Here is a 27,998-nt window from a genome sequence, read left to right as displayed (position 1 = left end):
AGAGGAACCTTTATGTTTTGGCGTCTGCTGTCAAGGCATGTACTGCATCTTCCACTTTTTGATAGGGCAGTGTTTCTCTGGGCTAATTAGTTAGCAGCATCACTTCTGATAAACCTCTTCTTAATGGTCTTGAGAGTTATCCTTGGCCTTATCCTTTGTAGCAAATGCTGTGCTGGATGCCTTTTAGATTTTCTTTGTGAACCTCAGCAACCAATATGGTTGCTTGTCATAATCTTTGGAAGGTTCCTCTATTCATGTCCAAAGAGGAGATTTTGTCTTACCTGGTAAATCTCCATTTTGAGAAGGAGCAGAGAGAAATTTCATTCCAACTGGATTCTAGATAAGATCTTCTGTTTTCTTTGTTTTCCCCTGTTGAAGTTGTATGTGAAGCCTTTGCTGTTCCAGATGGACATTTGGGAGCCCCCTCCCTCAGACAAGACTGTTTCCTGCCTCCAACTTCTCAAGGAAGAGGACTTCCCACTTCCAAAACGTCCCTCTCTTCATGCCCAGAATGGATACTTTCCAAATAAGACAAGATCACCCTTTTGCCCATATCCAGTAAGGACATGCCCTTGTCCAAACGCAGTTACAGTTTTTATTTGTGTGGCCCACACCGAGTTCACATGCAAGAGGCAGCTGCCAGGGGAACAGTTCCCTGCATATGGCTCTCCAGGTTGCACACATGGTCCTGGACCTGGTCTAGAGACTGTGAAGTATATGCCAAATGCTGTGCTTTTAGAGCCTTCCACCCATTCAAACTACCTCCCCCCCCCCCCCCCGCTGCCACATGTAGTTGGCTCTACTGGAAGCTTTTTCGATTTAATTTCCTATAATACCCCCATTTTATTTTTACTGAGGAATGTTTGAGAATGCAGTGGGAAAGCTGATGAGAGATGCTTATGTTGATAAACCATTAACATTTGTTATACAAAATATTATCCTTATGTCTTCTCTTTCTCAGAAAAATAAAGCAACATAAACTGCTACTTCCTACCTTTCTTTAAAAATAAACATGTTAATGATGGCATTTCAGGCAAAATAATATTAACTAAAATATTACACTATGAGTAGGAAATGCATAAACTCCCAGCTGAATAAGTAGGGAAATGTAGCAAAGAACTACTGAAAATTATATTGGTAATTGTTTTAATCTCTCTTTTAACTTGATCAATCTAGCTAGATTAATATGGCATGCTCCTTCTGCCCATCTCTTTCTATTTTCAGTCTCTTATTAACTTTGCTGTCTGTGTCTTTCCAGTTCCTGTGGAGTGGTGTTATCAGTTGTGTTCTTGTAGTGTGTTCATTTTTTTCCCTTTCACTATTCTGCTGCTATAACTGATCTACTAATTTGCTGTTTTGAACTCAGCCTTTGTCGGAATTATGGGTAACACAAGATCATACAAACTGCTAGACTGGAATAGTTTCAATGCAGGTATTTTATGAGTCATTCAGTACTATATACGCTGACAGAAATTATGGCAGCTCAGTGAAGTCATTTTAGAAATACCTTAGATCATTACCAAGTTAATATTACAAATTTTAATTCTTTTTAATCTTGAAACCTAAATATTTTTTTAATTTTCAGAACATTTAATCCCTACTATGAAATGAAATCCTATTAAGTTCCTTGAGAGCCCCAGTCCCTGTACACTCATATAATCTAATGGGATCCTGTTCCAAGTTCTGTCATTTGTGGAAGCTAGTCTCTCCTCTACTAGAAGTAGGGTTATTTCTGTATGGCCCTTCAGTATGGAATGCCCTCTCCCAAGAGACTGACGTGGCTGCATCTATTGTGAAGCCCTTTGAAAGCAGGCTAAGATGGTTTTTGTTCCAACAAGCATTTGAGGACTGAGGGAGATTGGGGTTGTGGTTTAGTTCTTCTTCCTGCTGTTTTTTGGGGGAGGGGGCGGATTTTGTGAGAGGTTTTAATATATTCTCTTGATTTAATATGGGTCACTTAATTTTGAAATGACCCAGAAGTACTGGTCAGCTGAAGAATGAAGTGGAAATACAGCAAAAGCCAAATTACAAAGCCACATAATTCAGACTTACGTGAAAACCACCTGTATGCTGCAAAGTCATATAACTTTATATAACATATAATGGAAATAGAGGGAGGGAACAGATAGCAGAGGGTCTAGAAAAGGAAGGAAGTGCAACTCAAATGTTTGAATGGTGAAGAAATGTATAGTGTGTATGTACTTTTCCGTAGTTGTATAATGTAATTGAATGTTTAGTAGTTCCCATGAAGGTAGTTCCCGTGAAAGGGAGTATAGCTGGAAAGGCTTTAGTTCCACAAACATATTCAGAAAGCACAGACACAATCCTTCCTATTTAGTCTGTGTACATGCACGCACAGGAATCAACTGTTGCTTGTTCGAGCAGGAGGCATCCACATGGGTTATGCCCCACCACCACCCAGGGCAAGGCAGGGATCACATGACCAAGCTTTTTGCCTAGTTCCTCCGTCCTGGCTCCTCCTCCCCAGCAAGTTCCCTGCCTTCACCCAGGACAGAGCTTTCCTTCATTGCTCTTTAAGTCTCTCCTACTTACCTCACAAGAGCTTTGCTCTTCCAGTCTTCTTTATTTTCTTCATTCATTCTCCTTTTGTTCCCTTGACTCCATCCTAGATTAAATATATTCTCTTTTTTCGTCATTTCAGTCTTCTTTTCTGCTTCTGGGCTGTTTGCCTATGTGAGAAGGCATAGTTTTCATCTGGAAAACAAAATAGGCACATCTATATGATTTGCAATATGCGCCCCCCAAAAAGAGGGTTCTACAACAGATCTGGACCCCTGCTGAAACAGTCGGGGTGCTCCTTGACCATTCCAAATCTCAGGAACACCAGCGCGAAATGTCTTTTTCTGGCGAAAGCTGCATGAGTGCTGCAGCAAAGGCACCAGGCTGACAAGTCCAGAGTGAATTCCAATATATCTTCCATGATCTTTGGCTTTCTTTTATTATGCTTTTTTAAAATACTTCTTAAAATAGGGGTTTTGCTTTGTTGTACAAAGATTGACAAAGAATCTTCTGTATGTTAATTTTTTGTGTTTGCTCCTTTTAAGTCAAATGTTGTTTCATTACATTTCAGTCAGGGATAAATCATGTGACACTGGATTCATATGCCATTGTGAGCCATTTATTTACTGATGTATATCCCAATGCATTCAATTTAAAGTAATAAAAATGAATAAAGATGGAAACAATAGCAGAGTTCTCTCAGGTGATTCATTAGTGGTCTCTTCAGGAGCTGATGGCATGAATTTCCTGGCCTGGTCTTTTCCTGTCCTCATTAGCCTAATTTTCAGTCCTGTTGATTGGGTTCCCCAGTTATATTGATTTGGAAGCTGATGAATCTATCATTGTAATATTCTTCATTGTTTCAGTAAAATTAATAAGGCAGTAAAGAGCATTTGAAAAGAAAGCAATTCATTGTGTTCCGTTCATTCCTAATATTTCTCCCATATGCTCTATAAATTGGTTTCAGAGGGGACCACTGGAAAGGAACTGGGATGGTTAGTTGAGTTTTTGAAAGGAAACTTAGAAAGCTTGCTTAAAACTGTAATTTAGATGGTAGATAGACCAAGGTCTAATGGACCTTGGCAGAGTTACAGAAATAACTTGGTGTAAACATTAACGGTCCTTGAACAATTTTTCTTCAATCTATTAGACTCCACAGAGTTTCCTTTACTGTGGTTTGATCTTCCTCTTCTGTCTCTTGTTTCTGTCTCTGCATTTTTCTGTAATGTGTGTAATTTTGAGGAATAGTTTTATTTCCAACTTATATTGACCTTTTATTATTTAGGCATGTATTACAGTTTAAAAAAATAGTTTGACCCTTTGCATCATGGAACTATAATTAACTTCTCCTTAAATTAAGTAATTGTAGCTCTCTATTTCATAAGTAATCCCCCCCCCCCCCCAGATATTCATTTGGGATGTAGCCTTGGAGATAGTTCCATGAGCTTAAGCCATGTGGATTTCAAGAAGCATCTGTCACAACTAGCTAAAAGTGGGCTAGATGAAACAACTATCAGGTGGATCCACAGTTGGCTACAGGATCAGACTCAAAGAGTGCTTATCAATGGGATCTTCTCAAACTGGGGAGAGGTAACGAGTGGGGTACCGCAGGGCTCAGTCCTGGGCCCAGTGCTCTTCAACATTTTTATTAATGACTTGGAGGAGGAGGTGCAGGGAATGCTGATTATATTTGCAGATGACACAAAATTGGGCAGGATAGCTAATACCTTCGAAGCCAGAAACAAAATTCAAAGTGATCTGGATAGACTGGAGCGCTGGGCAGAAAACAACAGAATGACATTTCATAGGGGGAAATGCCAAGTTCTGCACCTAGGAAAAAGAAACCAAATGCACAGTTACAAGATAGGGGATACTTGGCTCAACAACAATACAAGCGAGAAGGATCTTGGAATTGTTGTAGATTACAAGCTGAATATGAGCCAACGATGTGATGTGGCTGCAAAGAAGGCAAATGCTATTTTGGGCTGCATTAATAGAAGCATAGCTTCCAAATCCCGGGAAGTACTAGTTCACCTCCACTCAGCCCTGTTTAGGCCTCATCTTGAGTACTGTGCCCAGTTCTGGGCACCATACTTTAAGAAGGATGCAGACAAGCTGGAGAGGGTTCAGAGGAGGGCAACAAAGATGATCAGGGGACTGGAAACAAAGCCCTATGAAGAGAGACTGAAAGAACTGGGCATGTTTAGCCTTGAGAAGAGAAGACTCAGGAGAGATAGGATAGCACTCTTCAAGTACTTGAAAGGTTGTCACAGGGAGGAAGGCCAAGATCTCTTCTCGATCATCCCAGAATGCAGGACACGGAAGAATGGGCTGAAGTTACAGGAAGCCAGATTCCAACTGAACATCAGGAAAAACTTCCTGACTGTGAGAGCAATATGACAATGGAACCAATTACCTAGGGAGGTAGTGGGCTCTCCCACACTGGAGGGATTCAGGATGAATCTAGACAGCCATCTGTCAGGGATGCTTTGACTTGGATTCCTGCATTGAGCAGGGTGTTGGACTTGATGGTCTTATAGGTCCCTTCCAACCCTACAATTCTGTGGTTCTATGATTCTATACTGCAGTTTTCACTGTAATTGTGAGCAGTAGGATATGATTCAGGATGGCAAATGTTGGCAGTAGGATTTGATTAATGTTGGCAGTAGGATATGATTCAGGATGGCAAATGTTTCAGTTAAGTTTAAAGCTTATTTAACACAGTGACAAGGTTTCATATTGACTTCAGTGAGTATTAAATAGAAAGCCTTACATCTGGAAGTGTTTCCTAGAATTTTTTGGTCTTGAGCTGGATCAGAATTCAGTAATGGGGAGCTATGGGGAGAGTATACAAACTCATGAAGGAGGGAATAGGAGCAATTGGGAGCTAGTTTTGAATGCTGTATATGATGTAAAGTCTTCTATCAGAAAACACATTTTCCAGTGGTCTTGGGGAATGACCCTGAATATAGAGGGCACATATTAGTGTACTGAGGTCGGATATATAATCTAATCTAGGTTGCTCTTTCATTATTGTGCAGTTGGTAAAGTGCTCTGGCAGCGTCTGAAGAGCATCTGTGCTTTCGCTTATGCCCATGGGAATTGCTGATTCCCACCCCCATCTAGCTGTAATACTTCAGGCTGCATGGAATGCTGACTTGGGGAGTTCTTCAGCTCCAGGAGCAATGTTTTGTGACATGTGATCACAAATCACATTCAGTCAAATTGGGGTATTGAACAAGTCCTGGTGTCTGTGTGGAATATTGCCCATGGTTGTCTGGGTCCTGGTCTCTGTCTTGAATTAAATCTGAAGAATCCCCACACTATATCAAACCCAATATGAGAGAACATCAATCATAAATCAGTGTGGGCAGATTATTGTTTCCTAAATGTAAAATGAGATAAAAATGACTTCCCTCGTATTATTTTTGTGAGCCTCAGCAAGAAAGGGGTTAACAGCACAGAGTATGTATGTTTACTCTGGAATAAGTCCCATGGATTTCGATGAGGCTTACTCCTGGGTTGCTGTCTTCCTCTGGTTAACTGTCTTCCTACTGCCTTTCGTATAAGAACTTCAAAATCTGCTATTTCTGATGGGAAACTTCAGTGTTTTAAATATTTACACGTCGATTCCCCATTGCCCCTAAGCATATGCATAACTGGGTCTGTCTGATGCTTTTAGAGAGTTGTGTGCAGAGAAAATGATTTTAGAATGTCACAGTTTCGATTGTAATTAGAAACTGCTACAAACTTATAAATCCCATTTATTGTTTCCTTAATTTTTTATAGAAATGATAACTTCATTGCTGGATAGAGACAGCGTGGGACTCTTTGTGGGCAGAGCACTTTTTAACAGCACTATATGCCATGTAGAAAAGAGAAAGCATGCAGTAGGCAGTGTCATTTTGTTAGCAAATAAGTTTCAAATCCACAGTATCAAAATCATGAGTGGAAAGCCTGTATGCCTCCCTTAAACTGAAAATTTTCTGGCGATTTGGTCTCATAGGGATGAATACTTTTGTTTGTAATCAGCCTGTAGATGTAAAGCTTTTAAAAAACAAATATATAGGGAAGCCACATAACTTCTTTTACACAATTTTGTGCATAATTATTCTGTTAGGCCCTAAAGTCATTCTATTCCATAGATTAAAAAAAATGACATTAGCATAGCAGAACTCCAGTTAGCATCTTCCTAAAGAAACTTTATAGATGCTCTATTCAAGATCTGGCTCAATGACCATAATGGCTCACTGAAATAGCAACATTTTTAGTGCTAAATTAGCTAAATATACCTGTTCATCTCTGCATAGTTGGCAGAGCTAGATTTTGTCTTAAGATAGCTTACAGAGGCTTGCTCATTCCAGATAATACTGGTAGTGGCAAACCAGTAATATCTGATACAATGTTGTCGAACGTGCTGCTAGCGGGCTGCTTGACTGTTAGTGGGGTTAATAACTTCATAATAGAGTAATTCATACTTGGTTCTCATCCAGATGAACACCTGCTTAGCCTGGCTTATCAAACATCTCTTAACTTGGAACATATGGCTGATGAATATCAGTCAGTAGCCACCTTCTCGTTATGTAGGTCCTGTTGAATTGTACAGAGTAGTAGTTTGAAATGAGAAAGGCTTGGCAAGAAACATATAGGTAAAAATGGCCAAGAGAGATTCTCACTGTATAGGTACTGAACCTGTAGACTTCTTAGATATTGTTCAGTTTAATATAGAAATAAAAGGTATAACTTAACGGTATAGATTGCCTAAGCTATTACACTTTATGAGCTACAGGCATTTCCATTGTAGTCCCCATAAGAAAAATTAGTTAGATGCTGATTCCTGCCCATTGTGTAAGAGACAGTGCTCTACTTCCATGAATATTTTCTTTAGAACTATTTTGCTTCTATACAGATTTAATCCATTTAATTAATTAATATTTCCTTATTTAGGTGACACCCATAGTAATAATATAAATTCCAGACAGGTGGAATGTTGTTTTTGGCTCTGTTTTTACCCCATCTAACTTTCTTTGAATTGCTTTTATATAAAGTGCAGACAATTCATTTCAGAGGATAAAGAAAAAAACTGGAATCCTTAAAGCTATGTAAAAGTTAAGGTTTCTCTGAAGTGTCTTTGGGGAGATCTCCCTAAAGAAACGGAGGCTCCATCTGGTGTGGAAAGTTTATATGTTTGTTTTATCCTAGTGAAAGTGTCAATTGCCCTGTCTGTTTAACTCCTTCCAGGATTTATCTGTTGTAACTTATTCAAAGGGCTAATGGCTTTAACGATTTTGTACAATTATGTCTCTGCTGTCCCCCATTCCCCCCCCCCCAACATTTTTAGCATCTGTGACATAAATGCTGGGAGGTTTAAACAGGCTGATGAAAGTAAAGATAGTTTCTGGGTTTTAGATTGATTAAGCAGGCTTGGCATAAATGGCAATCAGCTGTATTCCACTCGCTTACCCCTAGTAAGAGGATCATGCTGGAGACATTTTGTGGGTTTCTGGAGGAATTCTTAACTTCTTGTGTTTGCTTAGAGATTCAGAGCTTAGACTATCTTATTTTCCAAGGCTGGAATCCTGTACTTTGTGTGCAGTGGCAACAAGGTGTAGAATGGCTAATTGTATCTCTTCTCTTGTCAAGCCATAGAAGTGCATGAGGTGTGCTGGTACTGTACCAGACATACCCTGCCATAGATAGTTAACCACAACAGGCCACCCTTCAGTGGTTACATAAGAGAATCTAGCAGCTCATTTTTCCTCAGATCCCTAGGTGCAATTCTGCTACTGCTTTTCTTAAGAGCAGCCTGCACAACTGAGGACATGGGAAAGAACAAAGTGCTGGAGAATGCTCTAGGTAAGCATCATGACTTACTTGGACACAATAGTATGCCGGCAGGAGAATTACAACTGAACTTCAGAGAAACCTCTCCGCATAAGACTCTCCATGCACACAGGTTACAGGGATGCATGCAGAATTTATAGAAAATAAAAGAAAGATGTCATAAGAAGAGCCATGCTGGATCAGACCAAGGGTCCATCTAGTCCAGCATTCTGTTCACACAATGGCCAACCAGCTGTCTGCCCAGAACCCACAAGCAGGACATGAGTGCAATAGCACCCTCCCACTCATGTTTCCCAGCAACTGGTGTGCACAGGCATACTGCCTCTGATACTGGAGGTAGCATATAGCCATTATTACTAATAGTCATCCAGGAATTTGTCTAACCCCCTTTAAAGCCTTCCAAATTGGTGGGCATCACTACATGTTGTGGTAGCAAATTCCAGAGTTTAACTATGCGCCATGTCCTTCCTTTTATGTGTCCTGCATCTCCCACCAATCAGCTTCATAGGATGACCCCAGGTTCTAGTATTCTGAGAGAGGGAGAAAAATGTCTCCCTGTCCACATTCTCCCCACCGTGCATAATTCTGTTCACCTCTATCATGTCTCCCCTTACCCTCCTTTTTTCCAAGCAAAACAATCCCAGCTGTTGTAACCTTCCTTCATAGGGGAGATGCTCCAGCCCCTTGATCATTTTAGTTGCCCTTTTCTGTACTTTTTCCAGCTCTACAGTATCTTTTTTTAGGTGTGACCAGAATTGTACACAGTATTCTATGTATGGTCACACCATAGATTTGTATGAAGGCAGTATGATATTGGCAGTTTTATTCTCAATTCCTTTTCTAATTATGTCTAACATGGAATTCGCCTTTGTCATTTAGGCAATTATTAATAAGATTTGTTTGATATGCCCTGATAAAATTTAGTCCTTGGGGGTTGTTTCAAGATGTGTGTTGGATCAGCTAGGTATCAGTGTATTCATTTAAGCTCTCCTATTCTTTGAAAGATTCTCAACTTAAATGAAATGAGTCATGAGTTCAGTTTTAAATAGAATCTTGCATTCGGAACTGCCATTGCCACCAGCAGAAAACCATGCAAATCTGCTGACTTTTATGGGCAGGGTAGGAACTTATTTGCTGTTCAAAAGAAGATCCCTGAAAATAAGCAGAAGGAAGGTGTTTTTGTTACTTGATTGTTCACTGTCAAATCTGTATTGTGCAGGAAAGAACTGAAGTCAAAACAGAGGCAAAGCGTAACTGCCTTGGTAATATTTGTGGCTTGTGATAGCAGTAATGCAATATTTTTTCTCTTTCCATTTTTAATTTTGGGGTACTCAAAGGTGAATCTGCCTTTTTAATATTATGGTTGTATGAAATATATACGTTGCAGTCCTAAGCATATTTATTAGGAAGTCTTAGTAAATAATTAGATATTTCTGAGAGAACTTCTTATGGTCAGGGAGCCAGTGTACAATCCTAAAACCATATGGGGAGAGTCCCATTGACTTGTGCGTGAACAGAAATTGGTCTCTTGACTTCAGCTGATTTTTAGAAGCAATAATTTCTCAGCTGCGTTGTCCCTTTCCAGCTCTAGTGCCGAAGACAATTATTGTTTTACACCTTACCAATTTGTAAGATTTAAAATATCAAGTGAAACCTGCAAAATTCTTATAATTGCAGCAAGAGACTTAAATGCAAATCCTCTCAAAGTTTTTAGGTATCCCCTGCTAAACTTACTTGAATAGATTTTTGCTAGAAAAGCTTGTGATTGAGTGCTCTGTATGCTTGCCTTTTGCTTTCACCTAGACTCCAGGGCCATTACTTTCTGTAACCATTTCAGTGAGCTGCCATAGTTTTCAGTCTGTACTGTCACCTGATCCAAGCATGCGCCAAAATACCCACCGTTTCTGGCTCCTGTCTGCTGAATCTGCTTTGCAAACCCTTAGTTCTTTAAGCTTTTGCTTTAGCCCAGAACAAAACAGACAGCACCCTTCTGGAGTGTGCTGGACACATGCCATCCTGCTGCTCCCCCCTCCCCCCAAACTCCTCTATTGTTTATGTAATTCCTCAGCTTTACTTAAATGTGTAAATGCTCTGATGGCATCCCCATGTGAAATTGTGTGGCTCATGTGTCAAGAAAAGGCTGCTTGTGAATATATATGTCAGAAAAATAATAGAATGCTCCACATTGCACTGCATTCCAGTGTTTTGTATGAACTCTTCTTGCCATGTTGTGGTGTCTTGATTTTTATTAAAGTCATTTTTATCTTTTAACACGCAAAGGTAAGTGTGTGTATATTGTGTGTGACTCTGCACTGCATTCTGTATATATGCAAAATTCTTCCATTAAACTTCTGGTTGGCCGGGGGACGGACACCCCCCCCCCCCGATAAACCTACAATATTGTAGAAAAGGGGAAAAAATCTTTTCTAAGAGAGCATATTAAACTATAGAGTAGTTGTTTTATTTTTAAAAATTGTACTTTTGCATTTGGTTTTCTGAACAGAGTGGAGCTGATCCTGCTCCCAGCAAGATCAGTTATGTGATCCTTATAGTCCTTCATTGCTAGCAAGCTACTTGGGTTCTGGATAGAATATTGGTTTGGCTGGTTGTTGTTGGATCCTACATGGCAGGATACCTATAAGTTATCCAACCATGATCTCACAGTGTTCCCTGGGTTTTCAGGTGTGTGGCTTTCCAGCTGTTCAGCTTTTCAGCTGTTTCAGCTGAGTGGCTATAGCTCAGTGGCCTTTCAATGTCAGATGTGCTAGCCACAAACATTATGTGAAGCATCACAAGTATTGTGAGAATCCTACACAAAAATGACACCTCTGAATGGAGCTCATCATGATTTATCACTGAAAAGGGAGCAGGAATAGGACATCTCTTGTTCTGAAACGCTGAACTAAAGAACACTAGTTCTTGCTGAAGAAACTTATGCTGGGTACTAGTATTGGGACCCTTCAGCATTATTTCTCTCTCTTTCTTTCGAGCACTTTTACTGTCTTAACCTTTTCTATTTTTAATGCTTGTTTGCGACTTTCATTTTCTTCCTTATATTTTCATTGCTCTTCCTTCTTTTGCTTGCCTTGTGTCTCTCCCCCTCCCCCATTTTTTTTCTCTTTGCATCCTGTCCCATACTCTCTGGTCGGCTTTTCTGATCTTTTATTCCTACTTGTTGATTTAGAAAGTCAGGCAGTACTTTGAGCAGCTACACGGTTGTCATACTTGAGGAATGTAATGGGGGAACTTCCAGTGCCAGGTAGCTGACACTTGGATCTTGACAATAATAATCTTAACGTTTTCTTAGCATGGATCATTGCATATTTTATGACAAAGTTTGGAGGATATCTACGTTCATTCTTTTTAAAAGATTTTGTCCTCCCTCCCCACCCAGTTCTAGGAAAAACTCTTAAAGGTATTTCTCTGTTTCTATGCTGCAGTTTTATCTTTTTCATTACTTTGTAACAAAAAAAGAAGTTTTATTATAACCCTGGTGAGTGTTTTTGCAAACCTAGATTTTTTTGGCCTCTATCCTCAGTACTCCATTAGGTATGTTTAAGGAATTATGAAATCTTAATGGAGCTTATTTTTATTCTCAAACAGCAGCTCCCCATGCTGCTTCATTAGAATGCTTTTTAAATTCTCACAATTTTCAAAAGTCGCCTTTTGAGCAGTGTACAGGGCTGCTGTTAGGGAGGGGGAAAGTTGAAAGCTGTGAGGAACTTACCACCCAGTCCTCCAGATTGTTGCCTTGGTTCTCAGCATATCAGATTTGAAGCCTGCAATACAAGGTTAGGGAAATCTTTTCCCTGTCAGACACCCACCATGCATCCTAGTTTGTCTCAAGCAAAACCTGCACCACCCAAAATGCACTAAAAAGGGAAAGTATTGAACTGTATCTAACCTCCCAAGGCCTTTGCCCTAGAAAGCCCCCCCACCCTTGGAAAACTGGCCCATGGTGACAGTGCAAGGCTACATGGGTCAGGAATAGGATCTGTAGCTTGGATAAAGCGGGTTGGGAACCTGTGGCCCTCCAGATGTTGTTGGACTACAACTATCAGCTCCAGCCAGCATGGTCAATGGTCAGGATGATGGGAGTTGTAGTCTAACATGTGGAGAGTTGTAGGTTCCCCCACCCTGGGATATGAACTGCAAGCCTTGCCTTGTCTGCACCAGACTAGAGAATAGGGAAGATGGCACCGCTCCGGAATCTGTTTTAGATATGGAGCGGTATACAGATGTTGTAAATAAATAAAATAAATAGTAAAAGATGGCAGTCCAGGAAGGGGGTGCGACTTGCAAACCTGTTTGCCTACCCAGTGATCCAGCATGGCAAGCAGTGATGGCAATGAGCACGTTGCTTCCTTTAGGTATCTGCTACACATTTCAGTCTTTGGGCAAAAACAAGTTACACAGTTTTTTTGTAGCTAATGGACCAGTCCCAAGACTCACTATGCCAGCAAATGTGTTATTGCTTTTCCATCACAGTAATACAGAATATGAGTGATGTAAACACAAGCATTGCAAGGATAGTACTAGAGCAGTAGGCAAATACATCACCATGAATGTTTTCTTTGAGGTGCAGATTATGTACGTACATTTTAAACAGTATGATAACAATGTGGCCAAAGAGGTCTTCTGAAACACCTGTCTCTTGTTTTTGATTCCCACTTAGTTTCGGCTTTTTTTCAGTGTGGGACGGGTTAAGCATATTCCTGTCTGTATGTCTGCATAAGTAGTCTTATTCAGAACTGGATATCCTTAGGATATAATCCTATGCATGTTTAGACAGAAGAAGTCCTACAACTCACAGCATTCCTCAGCCAGCCATGCTGCCTAAACTTGTTTCTGTTTAAACATGCATAGGATTGCACCCTTAGCGTATTAGAAGGCATCCCCACTGGACAAGCCACAAGCTATATGCTTGAGTTCTCACAGTGTGAAGGTACCCTGAAGATCTATATTTAAAATGCAAACAAGGTTTGCTTAAGTTTCAGAATTACTAAAAGAGCCTTCAGTAGCTGTGCCTTTTGGGAAAAAACAGAGTGTAGCCAATGTGGTTAGCTGCTAGTTTCCCTGAAGAACTATTTCTTGAAAGGCAGTGAACTAGGGCCCTATCATCCAAAGTGGGTTCCTCTTAAGTTCAATAGGCATCGCCATTTTTCTCTGTCTACGTCTTCCCTTTGCTTTGGGTTGGCACCTCTGATGGAACAAAGTAGATCAATTTCATAGATCCAGATTTTATGCAGTGACCACCATTTTCTCATCCCTAGCTTAAAACCATATCCTCCGTACGGTTAGTTTAGTTGCAACGTGCTTTAAAAAAGGCAGAGCCACCCACAGTTAAAATAAACTTGGCCAAACTGCCAATATCCGCTGGATAATGGAGAAAGCCAGGAAGTTTCAGAAAAACATCTACTTCTGTTTTATTGACTATTCTAAAGCCTTTGACTGTGTGGATCATAACAAATTGTGGCAAGTTCTTGGTGGTATGGGGATACCAAGTCATCTTGTCTGCCTCCTGAGGAATCTGTATAACGACCAAGTAGCAACGGTAAGAACAGACCACGGAACAATGGACTGGTTTAAGATTGGGAAAGGAGTACAACAGGGTTGTATACTCTCACCCTACCCATTCAACCTGTATGCAGAACACATCATGCGATGTGCTGGGCTTGATGAAGCCAAGGCTGGCGTTAAAATCACTGGGAGAAACATTAACCATCTCCGATATGCAGATGATACCACTTTGATGGCTGAAAGCGAGGCGGAGCTGAGGAACCTCATGACGAAGGTGAAAGAAGAAAGTGCAAAAGCTGGGTTGCAGTTAAACCTCAAAAAAAACAAGATTATGGCAACCAGCTTGATTGATAACAGGCAAATAGAGGGAGAAAACGTGGAGACAGTGACAGGCTTTGTCTTTCTAGGTGCAAAGATTACTGCAGACGCTGACTGCAGCCAGGAAATCAGAAGACGTTTACTTCTTGGGAGGACAGCAAATGACAAATCTTGATAAAATAGTGAAGTGCAGAGACATCACACTGACAGCAAAGGTCCACATAGTTAAAGTGATGGTATTCCCCGTAGTAACCTATGGCTGCGAGAGCTGGACCATAAGGAAGGCTGAGCGAAGGAAGATCAATGCTTTTGAACTGTGGTACTGGAGGAAAATTCTGAGAGTGCCTTGGACTGCCAGAAGATCAAACCAGTCCATCCTCCAGGAAATAAAGCCAGACTGCTTGCTTGAGGGAGTGATATTAAAGGCAAAACTGAGGTACTTTGGCCACATAATGAGAAGTCAGGATACCCTGGAGAAGATGCTGATGCTAGGGAAAGTGGAAGGCAAAAGGAAGAGGGGCCGATCAGGGGCAAGATGGGTGGATGATGTTCTGGAGGTGACGGACTCGACCTTGGGGGAGCTGGGGGTGGCAACAGCCGACAGGAAGCTCTGGCGTGGGCTGGTCCATGAAGTCACGAAAAGTCGGAAGCGACTGACCGAATAAACAACAACATGATGATGTGGTTGTAATTATGGAGTCAGTAGAACTCATAAGAGCATTCATTTCAATTCTTTTTGTGGTGACCCCTTCCGATTTTTTTAAATGGATGGAGAGTCCCCAAAGCACCCCCCCTTCACTGTAGTAACTTAGTAACTTGTTTTTGGTTGCTAAATATATTTCTTCTAGGTTAGCAAGCCCTGTTCTTGAGCACATTTTTCATGGTGACAATTAAAATAGCTTTTTTTATTTTGGGTTGCATTGGGCACCATAATGACTGAGTCTTACAAGTCCTTTCCCCAATAATGCTGCCAGTGCATACGTAGGCCATTTTTGTTATAATAAATCAACGATTCTAGTCCTGAACACGCTTACTTCGTTGTAAATTCTGTTTGTAGTCATTGAAACCTACTTCCAAGAAGATATTAAACAGATTAGGGTGTGAGTTCGAAATTTGAAGACCACAAGATTTGAGTCATTTTATGGTTACAGCTTCAGTACTAACAAAACTGTAATTTAAAAGGAATGTTATACTTTTGAGTTTTTGATGACATTCATTAAATGCATTTATTTACTAAGAAGAAATTTCCAAAGAGTTAATCAGTGCAATCCTTCAGTGCTTAATTTGAAAACTCAGTAATGTTACTTGGAATTCAAGAGGACAGTAGCATGAAGTATGCCCCAAAGTGTATATAAAGAGTGTCCAGATGAGTTTTTTGTTGTTGGTTGTCAAATCAATATACAAGATAAAGGGCTGGGATCCAAAAAATGGCTTAGGCTTTTGCAAGAAAGTTGTGCTTGACCAGTGGCATTTTTTACTTCTTTTCTTTTCTTTCAGCAGCCATCAACCATGCCATATTGCACTGTGCTATAAAAAATCAATTTCAAAACATATTTTATCATGAAGCAATGGGAGCTGCTGTTTAAGAAGCCTAAAGCCCCCTTAAGCTCACATAACTAGCTTCATGCTTCTTTGTATCCTCACCATGGATATTTGAAAAGAACACCCATAAAGTGAGCGAGAGAGAGCTTGTAATTGGGAGGAGGGGGGAATTCCTGAAATTCTGTACTCTCTGAGCATTAAAGAAGAAAAATGAATCAGTAAGGTTTTGTTTCATCACTAAGTCAGCACCACAAGGGGGTGCGGGGGGGGGGGAGTTACTTGATTGCCATAACATAGGTTGGCAGGAAGAGAAAACTTCAGTTGACAGGGTTTTCTGCCTGGTTAAAAACTAAAGCCAGTTCTTAATTGATGTCTTTTCTTTAGCCACAAAGTTTTAAAAGTTTGCGTTAGGGCAGAATAGTGAACTGATTTATGCTTTGTCTTTCAGATGATCCAGAGACACGAGATGCATGGTGGGCAGAAATCCGACAAGAAATAAAATCCCATGCAAAGGCATTGGGTTGTCATGCTGTAGTAGGCTACAGTGAATCAACTAGCATTTGGTAAATCACTTTGACTTGATTTTTCTAGCGTATTAGAAATGAATGTTGTACCATGCAAGTAGCAGGAGAAAAGGATGGAAGTAGAAGAAGCCAAAGATAATTATTGCAAAGAGTGGTGTCTAGGCAAGGATGAAATGGGGAATGAGAAGGCTTATGAGGATGATGTGATACTGAGTGATTTATCTGTTTAGCTGCAGAGACTAGACAGAGGCAGACAAGTATCAGCAGCTCTGTAGGAAGGATATATTACTTTGGCGTTGGCAGCTACTCCCTATATGTGGAGCAGAACGATTCATTCTAAATAATAGATCCTTCATTTGTTTCTACTGGGGCACACTGTGCATCCTTGCTTAGGCTTTGCAAGGATGGGAGGACCAAACCATACTTTGAACAAAGCTGCCCCCAAGCTGTTGGGAGGAGATTTCCTCCTTTCCTCCTTCCTCCTTATGAAAGCAGAGTGAGGCATAGTCTGACAATCCTGTCCAGTATGTCCCAACCACAGTTCAACGCCCCACCCCCGCCTGTTCCATAATAACAAATCTTTCACAGGACCAGCATATATAGATTGGGGAAATGCTGTGCTTGGAGCCCTGTCAATTTCGTGCTGTCAGTCATTGCAAAGTGAAATCAACAAGTCTGCAGCATCAGAGAGGAGGGATGTGCGTGCGCGCGCGCACGCACACACACACACACACGGTTGTTTTGAAGACCTGTGAATTTGTGTGGGCCTTGTTGCAGATTGCAAAGTTGCTTCGCTAGTGTTTGCCTCTTTTTATTTGATTTGTTTAAAAAGCTAGAGGAACTCTGCTCTACCTCAGTGGCATAGCAGTGGAGCACGCAGCCTCTGAAGATGAAGGGAAAAATAAACGTACAAGCTTAGAAAGGTATACAAATGTTATGGATGTGGTAGGGAAGGATTTGTGTTGCTGGTCGCTACTGATGTCACCTGCACTTTCCAATAAGTGGATATGATAGATAGTCCAGAAGGCATTCGTGATAAAACTGGGTGGGTGAAAGAAATCTCTTTTCAGCAACAGCATTTTGTGGTTGGAGTTCTAGGAAAGTGGGATTTTCTCCATAAAAGAAGTGCTGCCTAGAGGAAGGATGTTTGGATCCTCTGCAACAATTGAATAACAGCTGGAGATGGTGTGGAAAATCTTTCAGACTCTCTGCTTCTTTCAACAGTTTCCTTCCAGTGTTTATGTAAAAGACTGAATCAGGGGACCTCCTGTTGCCTTATCTCAGCCTCTAAACCGATGTTTTTGAAGTCTTCTAGATGTGCCTCTAACCCTTCCCTTCGTCTGAGGCACAGTAGGTGGTGTATTGCCACCCAGCACGCTGCAGGAATAATTTGAAACTTTAGATTAGTTTGTTACAATACTTGATTAGAGCAGGATGCTGAATTAGAGCACTTAGCTGAATGATGAGGCTTTGAGTTTGGTGTATCTCTAAACTGCCCAGCAGCAAACATTTGCTCATTCAACTTGTTTGGAAAAATGTGCTTGCCACAGTTCTGGTATATTCCATAACCTTATCTTTCAAAGGGCTCCTTAAGTTTCAACTTGGCTCCCGAAGATTTCACTCTCAATTGGTTTTATTTTTTCCCCACTTTTACGAAATATGATAACTGAAAATATATACCACCCAAAGTGTGACTTTATCTCCTTCTTTTCTTTCTTTTTTGTAGCGAAGAGGTCTGTATTTTGTCAGCGTCCGGCACGGCAGCTGTACTGAACCCTAGGTTTCTCCAGGATGGCACCATGGAAGTCTGTTTGGAACAAAGGTTGTCATGGCAGCCTGGCTACTTTTCCATAGGGTCAGAGAAGGGAGAGGTTGATTTTTTTCCTCAAAGCCAGGATAGTTCTTCTCTATTAGGGTAGGTTACCAGTGTTACAGTACAGGATGCGGGGCCAACCACTTTACTGATTTTTCACTAACAACAACAGAAGTTGTGGAACTCTGCACCAAATCATTAGGCTTACTGTTTTTAAATTTCTGACAGCCTGAATAAGGTAACACATTTGACTACTAACCACATAATAAAAATCTTCCCCCGCCTTGCCGGTATTTTGTATTCTGCTTCTCATAGTGCTCTGCATACAAGTGACCTCTCTTCTGTCTCATTTCAGTGTTAAAGTCCAAGCTTTATGATACGCTGTAACATGTAACGATTTGCCTCTCTTTTTAATAATATAATATATAATCTTTCAAATGAAAATGAGTAAGTCTTTAAAAAGGAAGTCAACTAAACTCATGAAATGTTAGGGGCTAGTAAGCCCGAGATAATCATAAATGACTACTAGCTTTGATGCTGTCAAGTTATAAAGTATTCTCCCTGCTTGTCACCATCCAGTGGTCAAGAACTCTGTGGTGTTCTCCACTCCATCCACTAGGAGGCAGGCTCTTTTGAAGAAATATTTGGTTTGGGGGCTGGTCTAGGCGGCACCTTCCACCTCCTCTCAGAAGCTAGTATTTCCCTTGCTTCTACAGTGAATGAGTGTAGTCTTGTACATTATTTTAATGCATATTTGTCATGACATCCCTGAATGTCAGTAACTCTTTTTCTTTTTTATCCTCTTAGCCTTACAAATGTTAGTGAATTCAACTTTATTTAACTTTATTTAAAATACACTTTGACCCAGTTCATAGTTAAGGGATCAGCAGCATTATGCCCCCATCCCCCACCCTCAGAAAACAGCGTATATTGTTACCTTCCTGCTGGTATATAAAAGAGTATCAAATTAATAGAGTGTTCAAAATGGAGATATTGGTAATAATATGTATGTATGCTGTTATTTTCAGTGGGCTCTATTGCAGGAGGAGCTTTTGGTGGATTGTATCCCAAATCTGTTTATGTAATACAACTCTTACATTAGACAATGGCTTGTATCCAACAGTGTCCCTCCGCTGATGGAAGGCTCTTTAATCCAGTGAAGGCTTCCATCAGTGGAACAGGGAGGGAAGAGATCTTCACTGACTCCCCCTCTCCGTGGCAGCCACCTTCCCCCATCCCCATCGTCTCCAGAGTATTGTGAGATCCTTTGGAACGGTGTGAGAGGCTGCAGGAAAAGGGGGTATTGCCTTTCCATTCCACTGACATACACCTCAGGGACACTACTAGATATGACCCCATGTTTCTGATATAGGAAGAGGGTGTTTTATATAAACCTTCGTCTCCGGACAATCCAAACAGCAACTGTGTGGCTCATGATTTTTGACGATGAAACATTATGATGTGAACAGTGTATTGGAATTCTAAATTTTATTGGTCTGCCTGTGCACACATACCTATGTTTGTTGTTTGTGACTTAAAAAGGAAGAAAAAATGCTAACTTTTTAAAAGCTTTCCTGCCTGCTGTCCTAGAGACAATTTGGCTCACCACTAGTGATTGGCTCTTGACAGGTTAAATTGATTGCAAAAAGCATAAAACAAAGCAGAATTTGACCACCTCTATATATAAAATTTGCAAGATGGTGCCTGAATTGTAATATTAGATTTCTCTCAATCTCTCTTAGGTTAGAGGAAACATCACCTCCGGGTTGTGGCTTTTGCCACATACCGTATGATGAGCTGAACATGCCATTCCCTGCTCACCTCACTTACTGTTGCAACTGCAGGAAGCAGAAAGTCCCTGATATACTTTTTACAACAATAGATTTGCCGGTGGATGCAATGGTAGTTGGGAAAGGATGTCTCATTCAAGCCAGGTATCTCTCTGCTAGATTTCTGCTGCTTTTAACTCCTCTTTTGGATAAATGTGTTAGCAAATGTTGAGTCATTTAGCAACATCTGAAAGTTCCCCTTTGCCTTCTGAAAAAGTGAAGGCAGGAACGAGAGACAAATTTTAGTCTGAACAGTTCTTACCAAAGACAAGCAGCAACTTCTTTCTGGCACATTCTCCTTCTTGGGGCTGAATTCTAGGAAAGAGGTCTAATTGAACATAGTGATATTTCTGAGTAGGCATGCTTAGGCTCAGCCTAGGAAAACATCTTTCTACTGAATCTGGCTGACAAGTTGGATTCTTTACTGCTTATTCATTTAAAATGCCAAAAGAAACTGGGAAAGCCAAGATACTGCTAAGTAAACATTTATTTAGGGCATTTTATTTAATCAACTAGATGTTCAGTGGGGCCTAATCCTAAGCAAATATGCATGTTGTTAGGAGCACCTATGTTGGGAGGCTGTGCGTCTTGGTGCCTCAAACATATATGGCCACATGTACATATCGAGAAGATGTCATAAATGCAAACTGCCATAATTCTCTTGTTAGTGGGCTTTAAAAACAGATGTCATAGACCTCATATATACCACTGCTGTTCTCAGCCCATTTTATCTTTAGCTTGGCATATCACCTGGAGGGTGTGGAGGCATAGGAGTCATTATTTTAGAGTTGGACATTTTATTTTTAGCCACTACAAATTTTATTTTAGTATGCAAAGATTTGTATCCCACCATCTTACTTAATGCTTATGTACCACACAGGGCACTAATAGCAATCAAAACCAACTCTAAAATACAACAATATTCCAAAAATATAATAAAAACATAGACAGTTACAGCAGATAAAGTAGAGGCATCAGATAAAGATAAAACAAACGCCTGCCTAAACAGAAATGTTTTTGCCATATGGTGAAATACCATGAGAGAAAGGGCTATCTGAGCTTCATGGGGCAAAGAGTTCCACAGTTTAAATGTGGCTACAGAGAAGGCCCGACCCTATCAGCTGAACCTCAACCATAGTTTGGACATAGAGAAAGAAGAGCTTCTCTTTTACTGTGCAGGTAGGCTTATATGAGAGGAGGTGGTTCCTAAGGTATCTCGGACCCAGGCCATTTAGGGCTTTAAATATCATCACCAATACTTTGAATTGTGCCTGAAACAAATTGGTGAACAGCACAGTCCTTGCAGGACAGATATCATATATATCAGATATCATAATCCTGTGATTGAGTGCCCACCAGCCCCCTTGCTGCCTCTTGGACCAATTGCAGTTTATGAAGACCCTTTAGGCCCAGGCGGAATGCAGCACAATAATCCAGTTTAGATGTAACAAAGGCATGTGTCACTATAGCTGAGTGTGACTATGTCAGGAAAGGATGCTGTTCACACCAGCCCAAGCTGGGCAAAAGCACTCCTGGCTGTAGACACCACCTGTTCCTTCAGGGGGAAAGCTGACTCCAAATGCACCCCAAGCTGGGAACCCAGTTCTTCAAGGAGAGTACTATCCCATCCAACTCAGATAGAATTCCTGTTCCACAATCTGTCTTTCTTCTGACCAGGAGCACCTCTGTCTTGTCAGGTTTAAGTCTGAATTTATTAGCCCTCATTCAACCCATTAGCTCTTCCAGACACCTATTCAGAACATCAACAGCTTCCCTGGTAGTAGATGAAAAGAAGAAGAAGAGTTGTGTATCAACTGGGGTGTGTTGTCATATTGGTGACAACACACCCTAAATCTCCAGACAATCTCCCCCAGCAGTTCCATGTAGATGTTAAATAACATGGGAGAGAAGATTGAAACCCCTAGGGACACTATACACACTAATTGCTGAGGGGTCTAATGGGAGTCCTTCGACATCACCTTCTGAAAGTAACCTCTGAGGAAGGACTGAAACCATCACAAGATGGTACATCCCAAGCCCATCCTTGCGAAGTTGTCAGGAAGGATACCATGGTTGATGGTATTAAACACCGCTGAGAGGTCTGGGAGAACCAACAGGAATGTAAATAGATAGAGCCCCCTTTTGGCTCCAGCATAAATCATCTGGAAAATCCAGGAGACTGTCTGGATTCATCAGCAGGGAGGGGACACTTAAGAGCGACTGTGTGAATTGTGTGGGTTATTTCCCTGAGAGATCAACCAGATTAACCAGGTTTTGGTAGAATTAATGGTTGAGGTGGTAGGAAACAATTTGCATCCATCTTGTTCTAAGGGCAGACATTTCTAATAGGTCCTCTACCCCTGCAGAGGTTAGGAGATCCTGTAAGCCTGAACCACACCAGATAGTGATCTATCCATGACAAAGGGACCACATACTGTCCTTCCATACCCAGATCTGCATCATCATGTCCAAAACAAAAAGTGAAGAGTATATTCTATGTGAGTGGGGCCTGATATCATTTGGGACAGTCCCACTGTTGCCATGAAGTCCTGAGCCACTCCCAACAGGGTATTCTGTGCATAGATGTTGAAGTCACTCTGCACCACAAGCGTGGGAGACTCCAACACCATACTCAAAACTACCCTCACTAATTCAGGCAGGGAGATTGCTGTGCAGTGGGGTGGGGGATCAACAGAATCCCCATTCAGTCCCAGCCATGCAGTGTACAAAACTGGAAGACTGCTAAATGGTGCATCTGGTGAGGGCAATGAGCACTGACATAGTTGCCTCGCCCCCTCCCTCCAGTCTTGGCTGGTGCTGTATGGAGAATCCTAGTAGTTAGAGCTGGGACAAATTCACCCACCCTCTTCATCCATCATGTCTCTGTAATATATGCCAGGTCAGCTCCCTTATCCAGGATCAAATCCTGGATGGCAATGCTCTTTCCAATTACTCACTGACCATTCAGAAGTTCAGGAGCCCTGCTTTTAACATGCCCAAGGAGGGAGGGGCGCTGCCAGAACCTCCAGGGTTTGATAGGACTGACAAATGAAGGGAGAGCAACACCTGGCCATCAACACCCCCCCCCCCCCGGTCTCCTGTAACAGCCACTGTGCTTGCCTCTGCCATTCCTCCCACTGCACACTACACTTACTGTATAATAGCGGCCTTCTTTGGAAAAAGGCCGCCCCTCCTGCCATACAACTCTTGACAGCCTCTGCTCACCCACATGTTTTTCTCTCACTGAAGCCAAATACCACAGAGTAGGAGAAGAGGCCATCTTCACACCCTCACTTGGTGTTTTCCTGGTGGCAGCAGGCTTTTTTACATAGCGTTCCCACCCCAGAAACAGTGGCAGCTGTTGCAGGGCTGCCTTATTGGACCTTCTGGCACCTTTGGGCTCATTATTCTCTGGCTTGACGCAGCAAAAAGCCTGGGAAGGCTATAGATGTCACCCCCTTGCCTGCTGCTGCCTGCCGCCACCTTCCTGGAGCCAGAAATCATGTTAGACATCCTTTGCTGAAAGCCAAGCTCACCACTTTGCATTTGATTGTTCATTCCTACAGACTGTGTCGGCTGAAGAAGAAAGCTCAAGCTGAAGCAAACGCAACCTCCATCAGTAACCTGCTGCCATTTATGGAGTATGAAGTACACACTCAGCTAATGAATAAACTAAAGCTGAAGGGAATGAATGCACTTTTTGGGCTGAGGATTCAGATCACAGTGGGAGAAGCAATGTTAATGGGTTTGGCAGTAAGTTTTACATTTTGGGGATCTTTTATCCTGTAACATAGTGCTCTTCCAATTTTTTAAATGGTTAGTCCTTTTAGGATGGTGCTGGACCACTAAATAAATATGTTTAAAATGTCAAGATCTGTCAACTTCGTCAGAACTGGTTAAAAATAAAAATAAACCAGGGATGTCTAGCCTTTCAACCTTAAGATCACTGCACCTCTAATAGTTGTGCAGATGGGGGGATTGGCAGGTCAGCCTCTTTAAACTCTCCTGCAGCGTAACATCACAAACTACATCGGCTGAGATTCCCTTGCTTGTATGACAAATTAGAAGAGGAAGGGTAGTATCCACCTGTGCTCTAGTGCTAGTGCCAGTGCAAGCATGAACCAATAGTTGCACAAAGTAACTAGCATTTGCTAGGGCAATGGGGAAAAGTGACATTTTTGAAATGAGCAAAGCATTTGCCATAACTTCATGAAAATTTGGTAAGGCAACCAGTGGGTAGATAGGGAGTGATTATATGTGGTCTGCAGGCAGACAGTGCACCATCCACAATTGTCCAACCACTTACAATGTCTTAATACATATTTCTTGCTGGCAACTTACATGATCCACCCCAGTCTTGGCTTTTGTCATTACGCTTTTGTGATTGGGGGGGGGGGGGGGCTTTAGTTATGGGGGTTTTGTATTTATATTTTAATTGTTTTATTCGTTCTTGAAAACAGCCTTGGGAATATGACTGAAAGGCATTATAAAAGTTCCTATAGTAAATAAATTGATGCTACAAAGAAGAACTAATCTTTAAGAGATGCAATTAGCTCTTTAAACAGATGTATGGCGGGGGGGAGAGATTTTGGATTTGGGAATAGCAAAATTTGAGAGTTGATTTAAGGAAATTCCTGAAGAAGATTTTCAAGGCTATGAAATACCTAAATTCACTGGTCATTGCCAGCTGGCAGGATCAGGGAGGTGATAAAACTCATGCTCTCCAACAAGAAATTAGGGTTGTCTCTGAAAGCAGGAATACAAACAGTAGATCATTTCCTGTGTTTCCCACATTCCCAGTCTACAGACACTAGTATCTTGTTCAAAACTTGGTTCTGCCGAAATCTTTCCTTCTTTTATGGCATCTTTACTAACATTCCTCATACACCTCCTCTCGCCATAAAATATACTGTTATACAATAATGCCAGAAATATGTAATGTCATTGGCCGCAATCTAGAGAACTGTGTGTGTTGCCAGGTTCCAGTGTCTGACATGGAAGTCAAAGAATTGCAGGTGCAAACTCTTCCAGAGCCAGAGATGGGACAACATTGGTTATGTTGATAACTGATTAAGCAAGTTATTCCCTTAATAATTTTCTAATGGAAAATCAGAACTTGAGGTTCAGAGAGGGAGGGTTTTTTAATCTTTAAATTTGATTTAAAGTGAAGAATTCACAGGGGGCTGATCAAGCCCCCTGCCGTTAAATTAAAATAAAATTTGAATTGGGCCTTTAATTTTGAGGTGACGAACCTCTCCTACAAACCTTTCACTGAAGGCTGCTAGCGGAATACATATCTTTGTAGGTCCGATGGGATGTGTCCTGACTGAGTTCTTATGATGCTGTGTCTGCAATTTCTGCAATACAAAATATGACCAATGAGCTAGGGTATCCTAGATTCTTATTAGATCCAGCCCATAGCACTGTCCTTGAACTAGCTGAATAGATTATACACACAATATATGAATGTTTAAGATAATATCTGGTAGGATGCATGTACTTTTATGGTACTGTAATCTTTTTTTGGAAGTTGAATAGAATACATGTTCTAGCAAATTGGTTTTATGTGGAATCATCCCAGAAGTTGTCCCATGGTATAAATGTGATTGCAGACCTGGCCTAGATAATTTGTGATTGTAATGTCCATGTGTAAAGGGTGAACACATAGTATTTATAAAAATGTGCTTAAGTTAAAACATTGAATATATGTTCCAAGAACATAAATTGCGCTTCATTTTCTTATTGGCATATTCTTTAAAGTCTGCCACAGGTGTGTATCTGACTGCTTTACCAACTCCTGGTGGTATTCAAATTGCTGGAAAAACACCAAATGATTCCACTTATGAACAACATATCTCTCATATGCAGAAGAAAATAAATGACACAATAACCAAAAATAAGGAGCTTTATGAGATTAACCCTCCTGTAAGTAATTCTGAGTCAAATGCAACTCATGCCTACTCTGCATTCTGTTGGCTAATGGAGAATGGTCCATATAGATGAGTAAAGAATGTACTCAGTTACACAAGGCTGTTTTTAAAGCTAGAAATCAGTAGATTTGCGGGTAGGGGGGATTATCTTTATAATCCACACATGTGAAGAGCAGTTCTGAGCCTGCTGTGTCAACTCATTCCTTCCTGCCCCACATCTCTCCTTGCGACATCATAAGCTTCAATTGGCTTCTTATTTAGAGAAGTAATGCCAAAGAACCCAACAACACAGTCTGGAGATAATGATAGATTTGCCAATAGGCAGAATAAACAGTGAAGGAACCTTGTTAAATTTAGTGGTGCAGGCTTCAGTTTCCACCTTTTCTGCCACATCTAATCCCTCAGAAACTCACAGGCATGCTATACCCAGCTTTTTAGAACTGATGCAACATCTGTTAGGTTTTCAGTTGCATCTTCAGGACAGGAAGAATTGAAGAGAGCTGCCCCAGCTGTTGAACTGTGAAACTACAACCTTGGGGATGCTGCCCCTAGAGCTGCTTGTACTGCAATATCCATACACTCCTTCACATTCTGCCATGCAAGGCAGAGAGGAGGAAGTCTTTGAATTGTGCAGTCTGGAGAATTGTGGGGTAACATGGATCCTATAGTGTTTGGTGTTGAGGTCAGCGATAGCGAGGAGACCCTGTTCTCTTTCTCTCTGTTTTGTTGGAAGGGTGTGGTGGCTGTGCTAAGGCATTTAAAGTACTGAGATTTAATAAACATGAGATGTATGTATGATTGTATACCATTGTTCTGCTTAGGAGGCATCTGAAGAAATTATCGGCTCTCCCATTCCAGAACCAAAGCACCGTACTAGGCTGTTAAGATCTCAGTCTGAAAGTTCTGATGAAATTACAGAATTGGATCTCTCACATGGAAAGAAAGATGCTTTTGTCTTGGAGGTATGTTCTGTTTCTGTAAAGATCATACTTCTACATTCCTTCGGAAGAGCTTGAAGGAAATAGAAAATGCATTTGGTTACTAATTATAGAACAGTATTTCTCGTGTGAATACAATATACGTACTTTTATTAAAGCTTGTTTGCCTTATAAGTCTCTCTAATTCTGACTTTTTATAATAAAAAGATGCAGGAATTGCAGAATTGTATCTTCAACATATGGAGCTCTGGAGGAGACAATTCTAGAATTATTAGTCTGACCAAAATATCAAATGCACTCATTCAGCCAAAATAATAGTTGATGTATTGTAAGCTTATCATATCTCTATTGAGATTTAATAAGATACCCTTTTATGATGGCCAGATCTCTGTTAACAATTGCGTATGTTTAGCGATGGTATGATGGATTCAGTCATGATGTGAAAACTCAGTTCAGCTGTTTGTTGTTACATGAACAAAATTCAGACCTGCATGTTCCCTCCTCCTCCTCTTTGCCCTTGGCCTTTTGCATTTGCCCAATTCACAGAGGTTCCTGGCTGGCTGGAATAAATGGTACTATTCAGCACTGCGTTTATTTTTTAACAAATTACCTCAAAATCATAAGATTTGTAGCAGCCAAGTTAGCATTAGGCACCAAGATATGGTGATGCAAAATGATATTGCTATAGTCCAGTGTCCAGGATTGTCACTATGACTACATATGTGACGAAGCAGCAACATTAATACAAGGATTATTTGGTGCAAGCGATTTAAGAACGGCTTTCACAGCTTTGTGCTACCAGAAAATGCCATCGATATAGAGCAGGGGTGGGCAACTTCTGGCTCTCCAGATGTAGGGCAAAACAATTCCCATCAGCCATAGCTAGCATAGCCAATGGTGAAAGATGATGGGAGTTGTAGGTCAAAACATCTAGAGGGCCACAAGCTGCCCACTTCTGGTTCAGATGGTTGTTCACTGCAAATGTGTTTAAGCTCTAGCATTGTTGAGGATCATCCCCAAAATTTATCTCTGGTTGTATAGAAAAGGAGCAGGCCACAGGCAACTCGCATTGTGTTTCCATTCATATAAACTTGAGATCTAGTGCAGTTGTTACCTTCCACACATGGTGACAAGGCATAGGAGAGAGTGTCTTCTGATCTCTCAGCACATAAAGGTTAGGTGAGAGAAGCAGTGTCTGACCAAGTCTTCAGAGGTCACTG

The 27,998-nt window shown here is 41.1% G+C and overlaps 1 protein-coding gene across 10 annotated transcripts in view; it reads left to right on the top strand.

The window, feature by feature from the left end:
* The window catches only part of C2CD5 (C2 calcium dependent domain containing 5), a 124,106-nt gene that overhangs the window by 54,676 nt on the left and 41,432 nt on the right, over positions 1 to 27,998 (top strand). For 7 of the 10 annotated variants that reach the window (XR_014784232.1, XM_084809158.1, XM_084809151.1 and 4 more), the window contains 6 exons: positions 16,193 to 16,307; positions 17,995 to 18,183; positions 19,824 to 20,015; positions 23,477 to 23,663; positions 25,671 to 25,835; positions 26,662 to 26,802. Coding sequence is in view for 9 of the 10 variants with exons in the window: in XM_084809158.1 (XP_084665284.1) it covers positions 16,193 to 16,307; positions 17,995 to 18,183; positions 19,824 to 20,015; positions 23,477 to 23,663; positions 25,671 to 25,835; positions 26,662 to 26,802 (989 nt within the window). In the remaining variant the exon portion in view is untranslated. The remainder of the gene's footprint in view (positions 1 to 16,192; positions 16,308 to 17,994; positions 18,184 to 19,823; positions 20,016 to 23,476; positions 23,664 to 25,670; positions 25,836 to 26,661; positions 26,803 to 27,998) is intronic. The other 3 variants (XM_084809150.1, XM_084809155.1, XM_084809154.1) reach the window with 1 other exon arrangement.

Source organism: Heloderma suspectum, chromosome 7, assembly GCF_057233095.1.
Source record: "Heloderma suspectum isolate Gila_16-S chromosome 7, 16-S_ref, whole genome shotgun sequence".
NCBI lineage: Eukaryota > Metazoa > Chordata > Lepidosauria > Squamata > Helodermatidae > Heloderma > Heloderma suspectum.
This window is presented reverse-complemented; position numbering and strand designations above follow the sequence as displayed.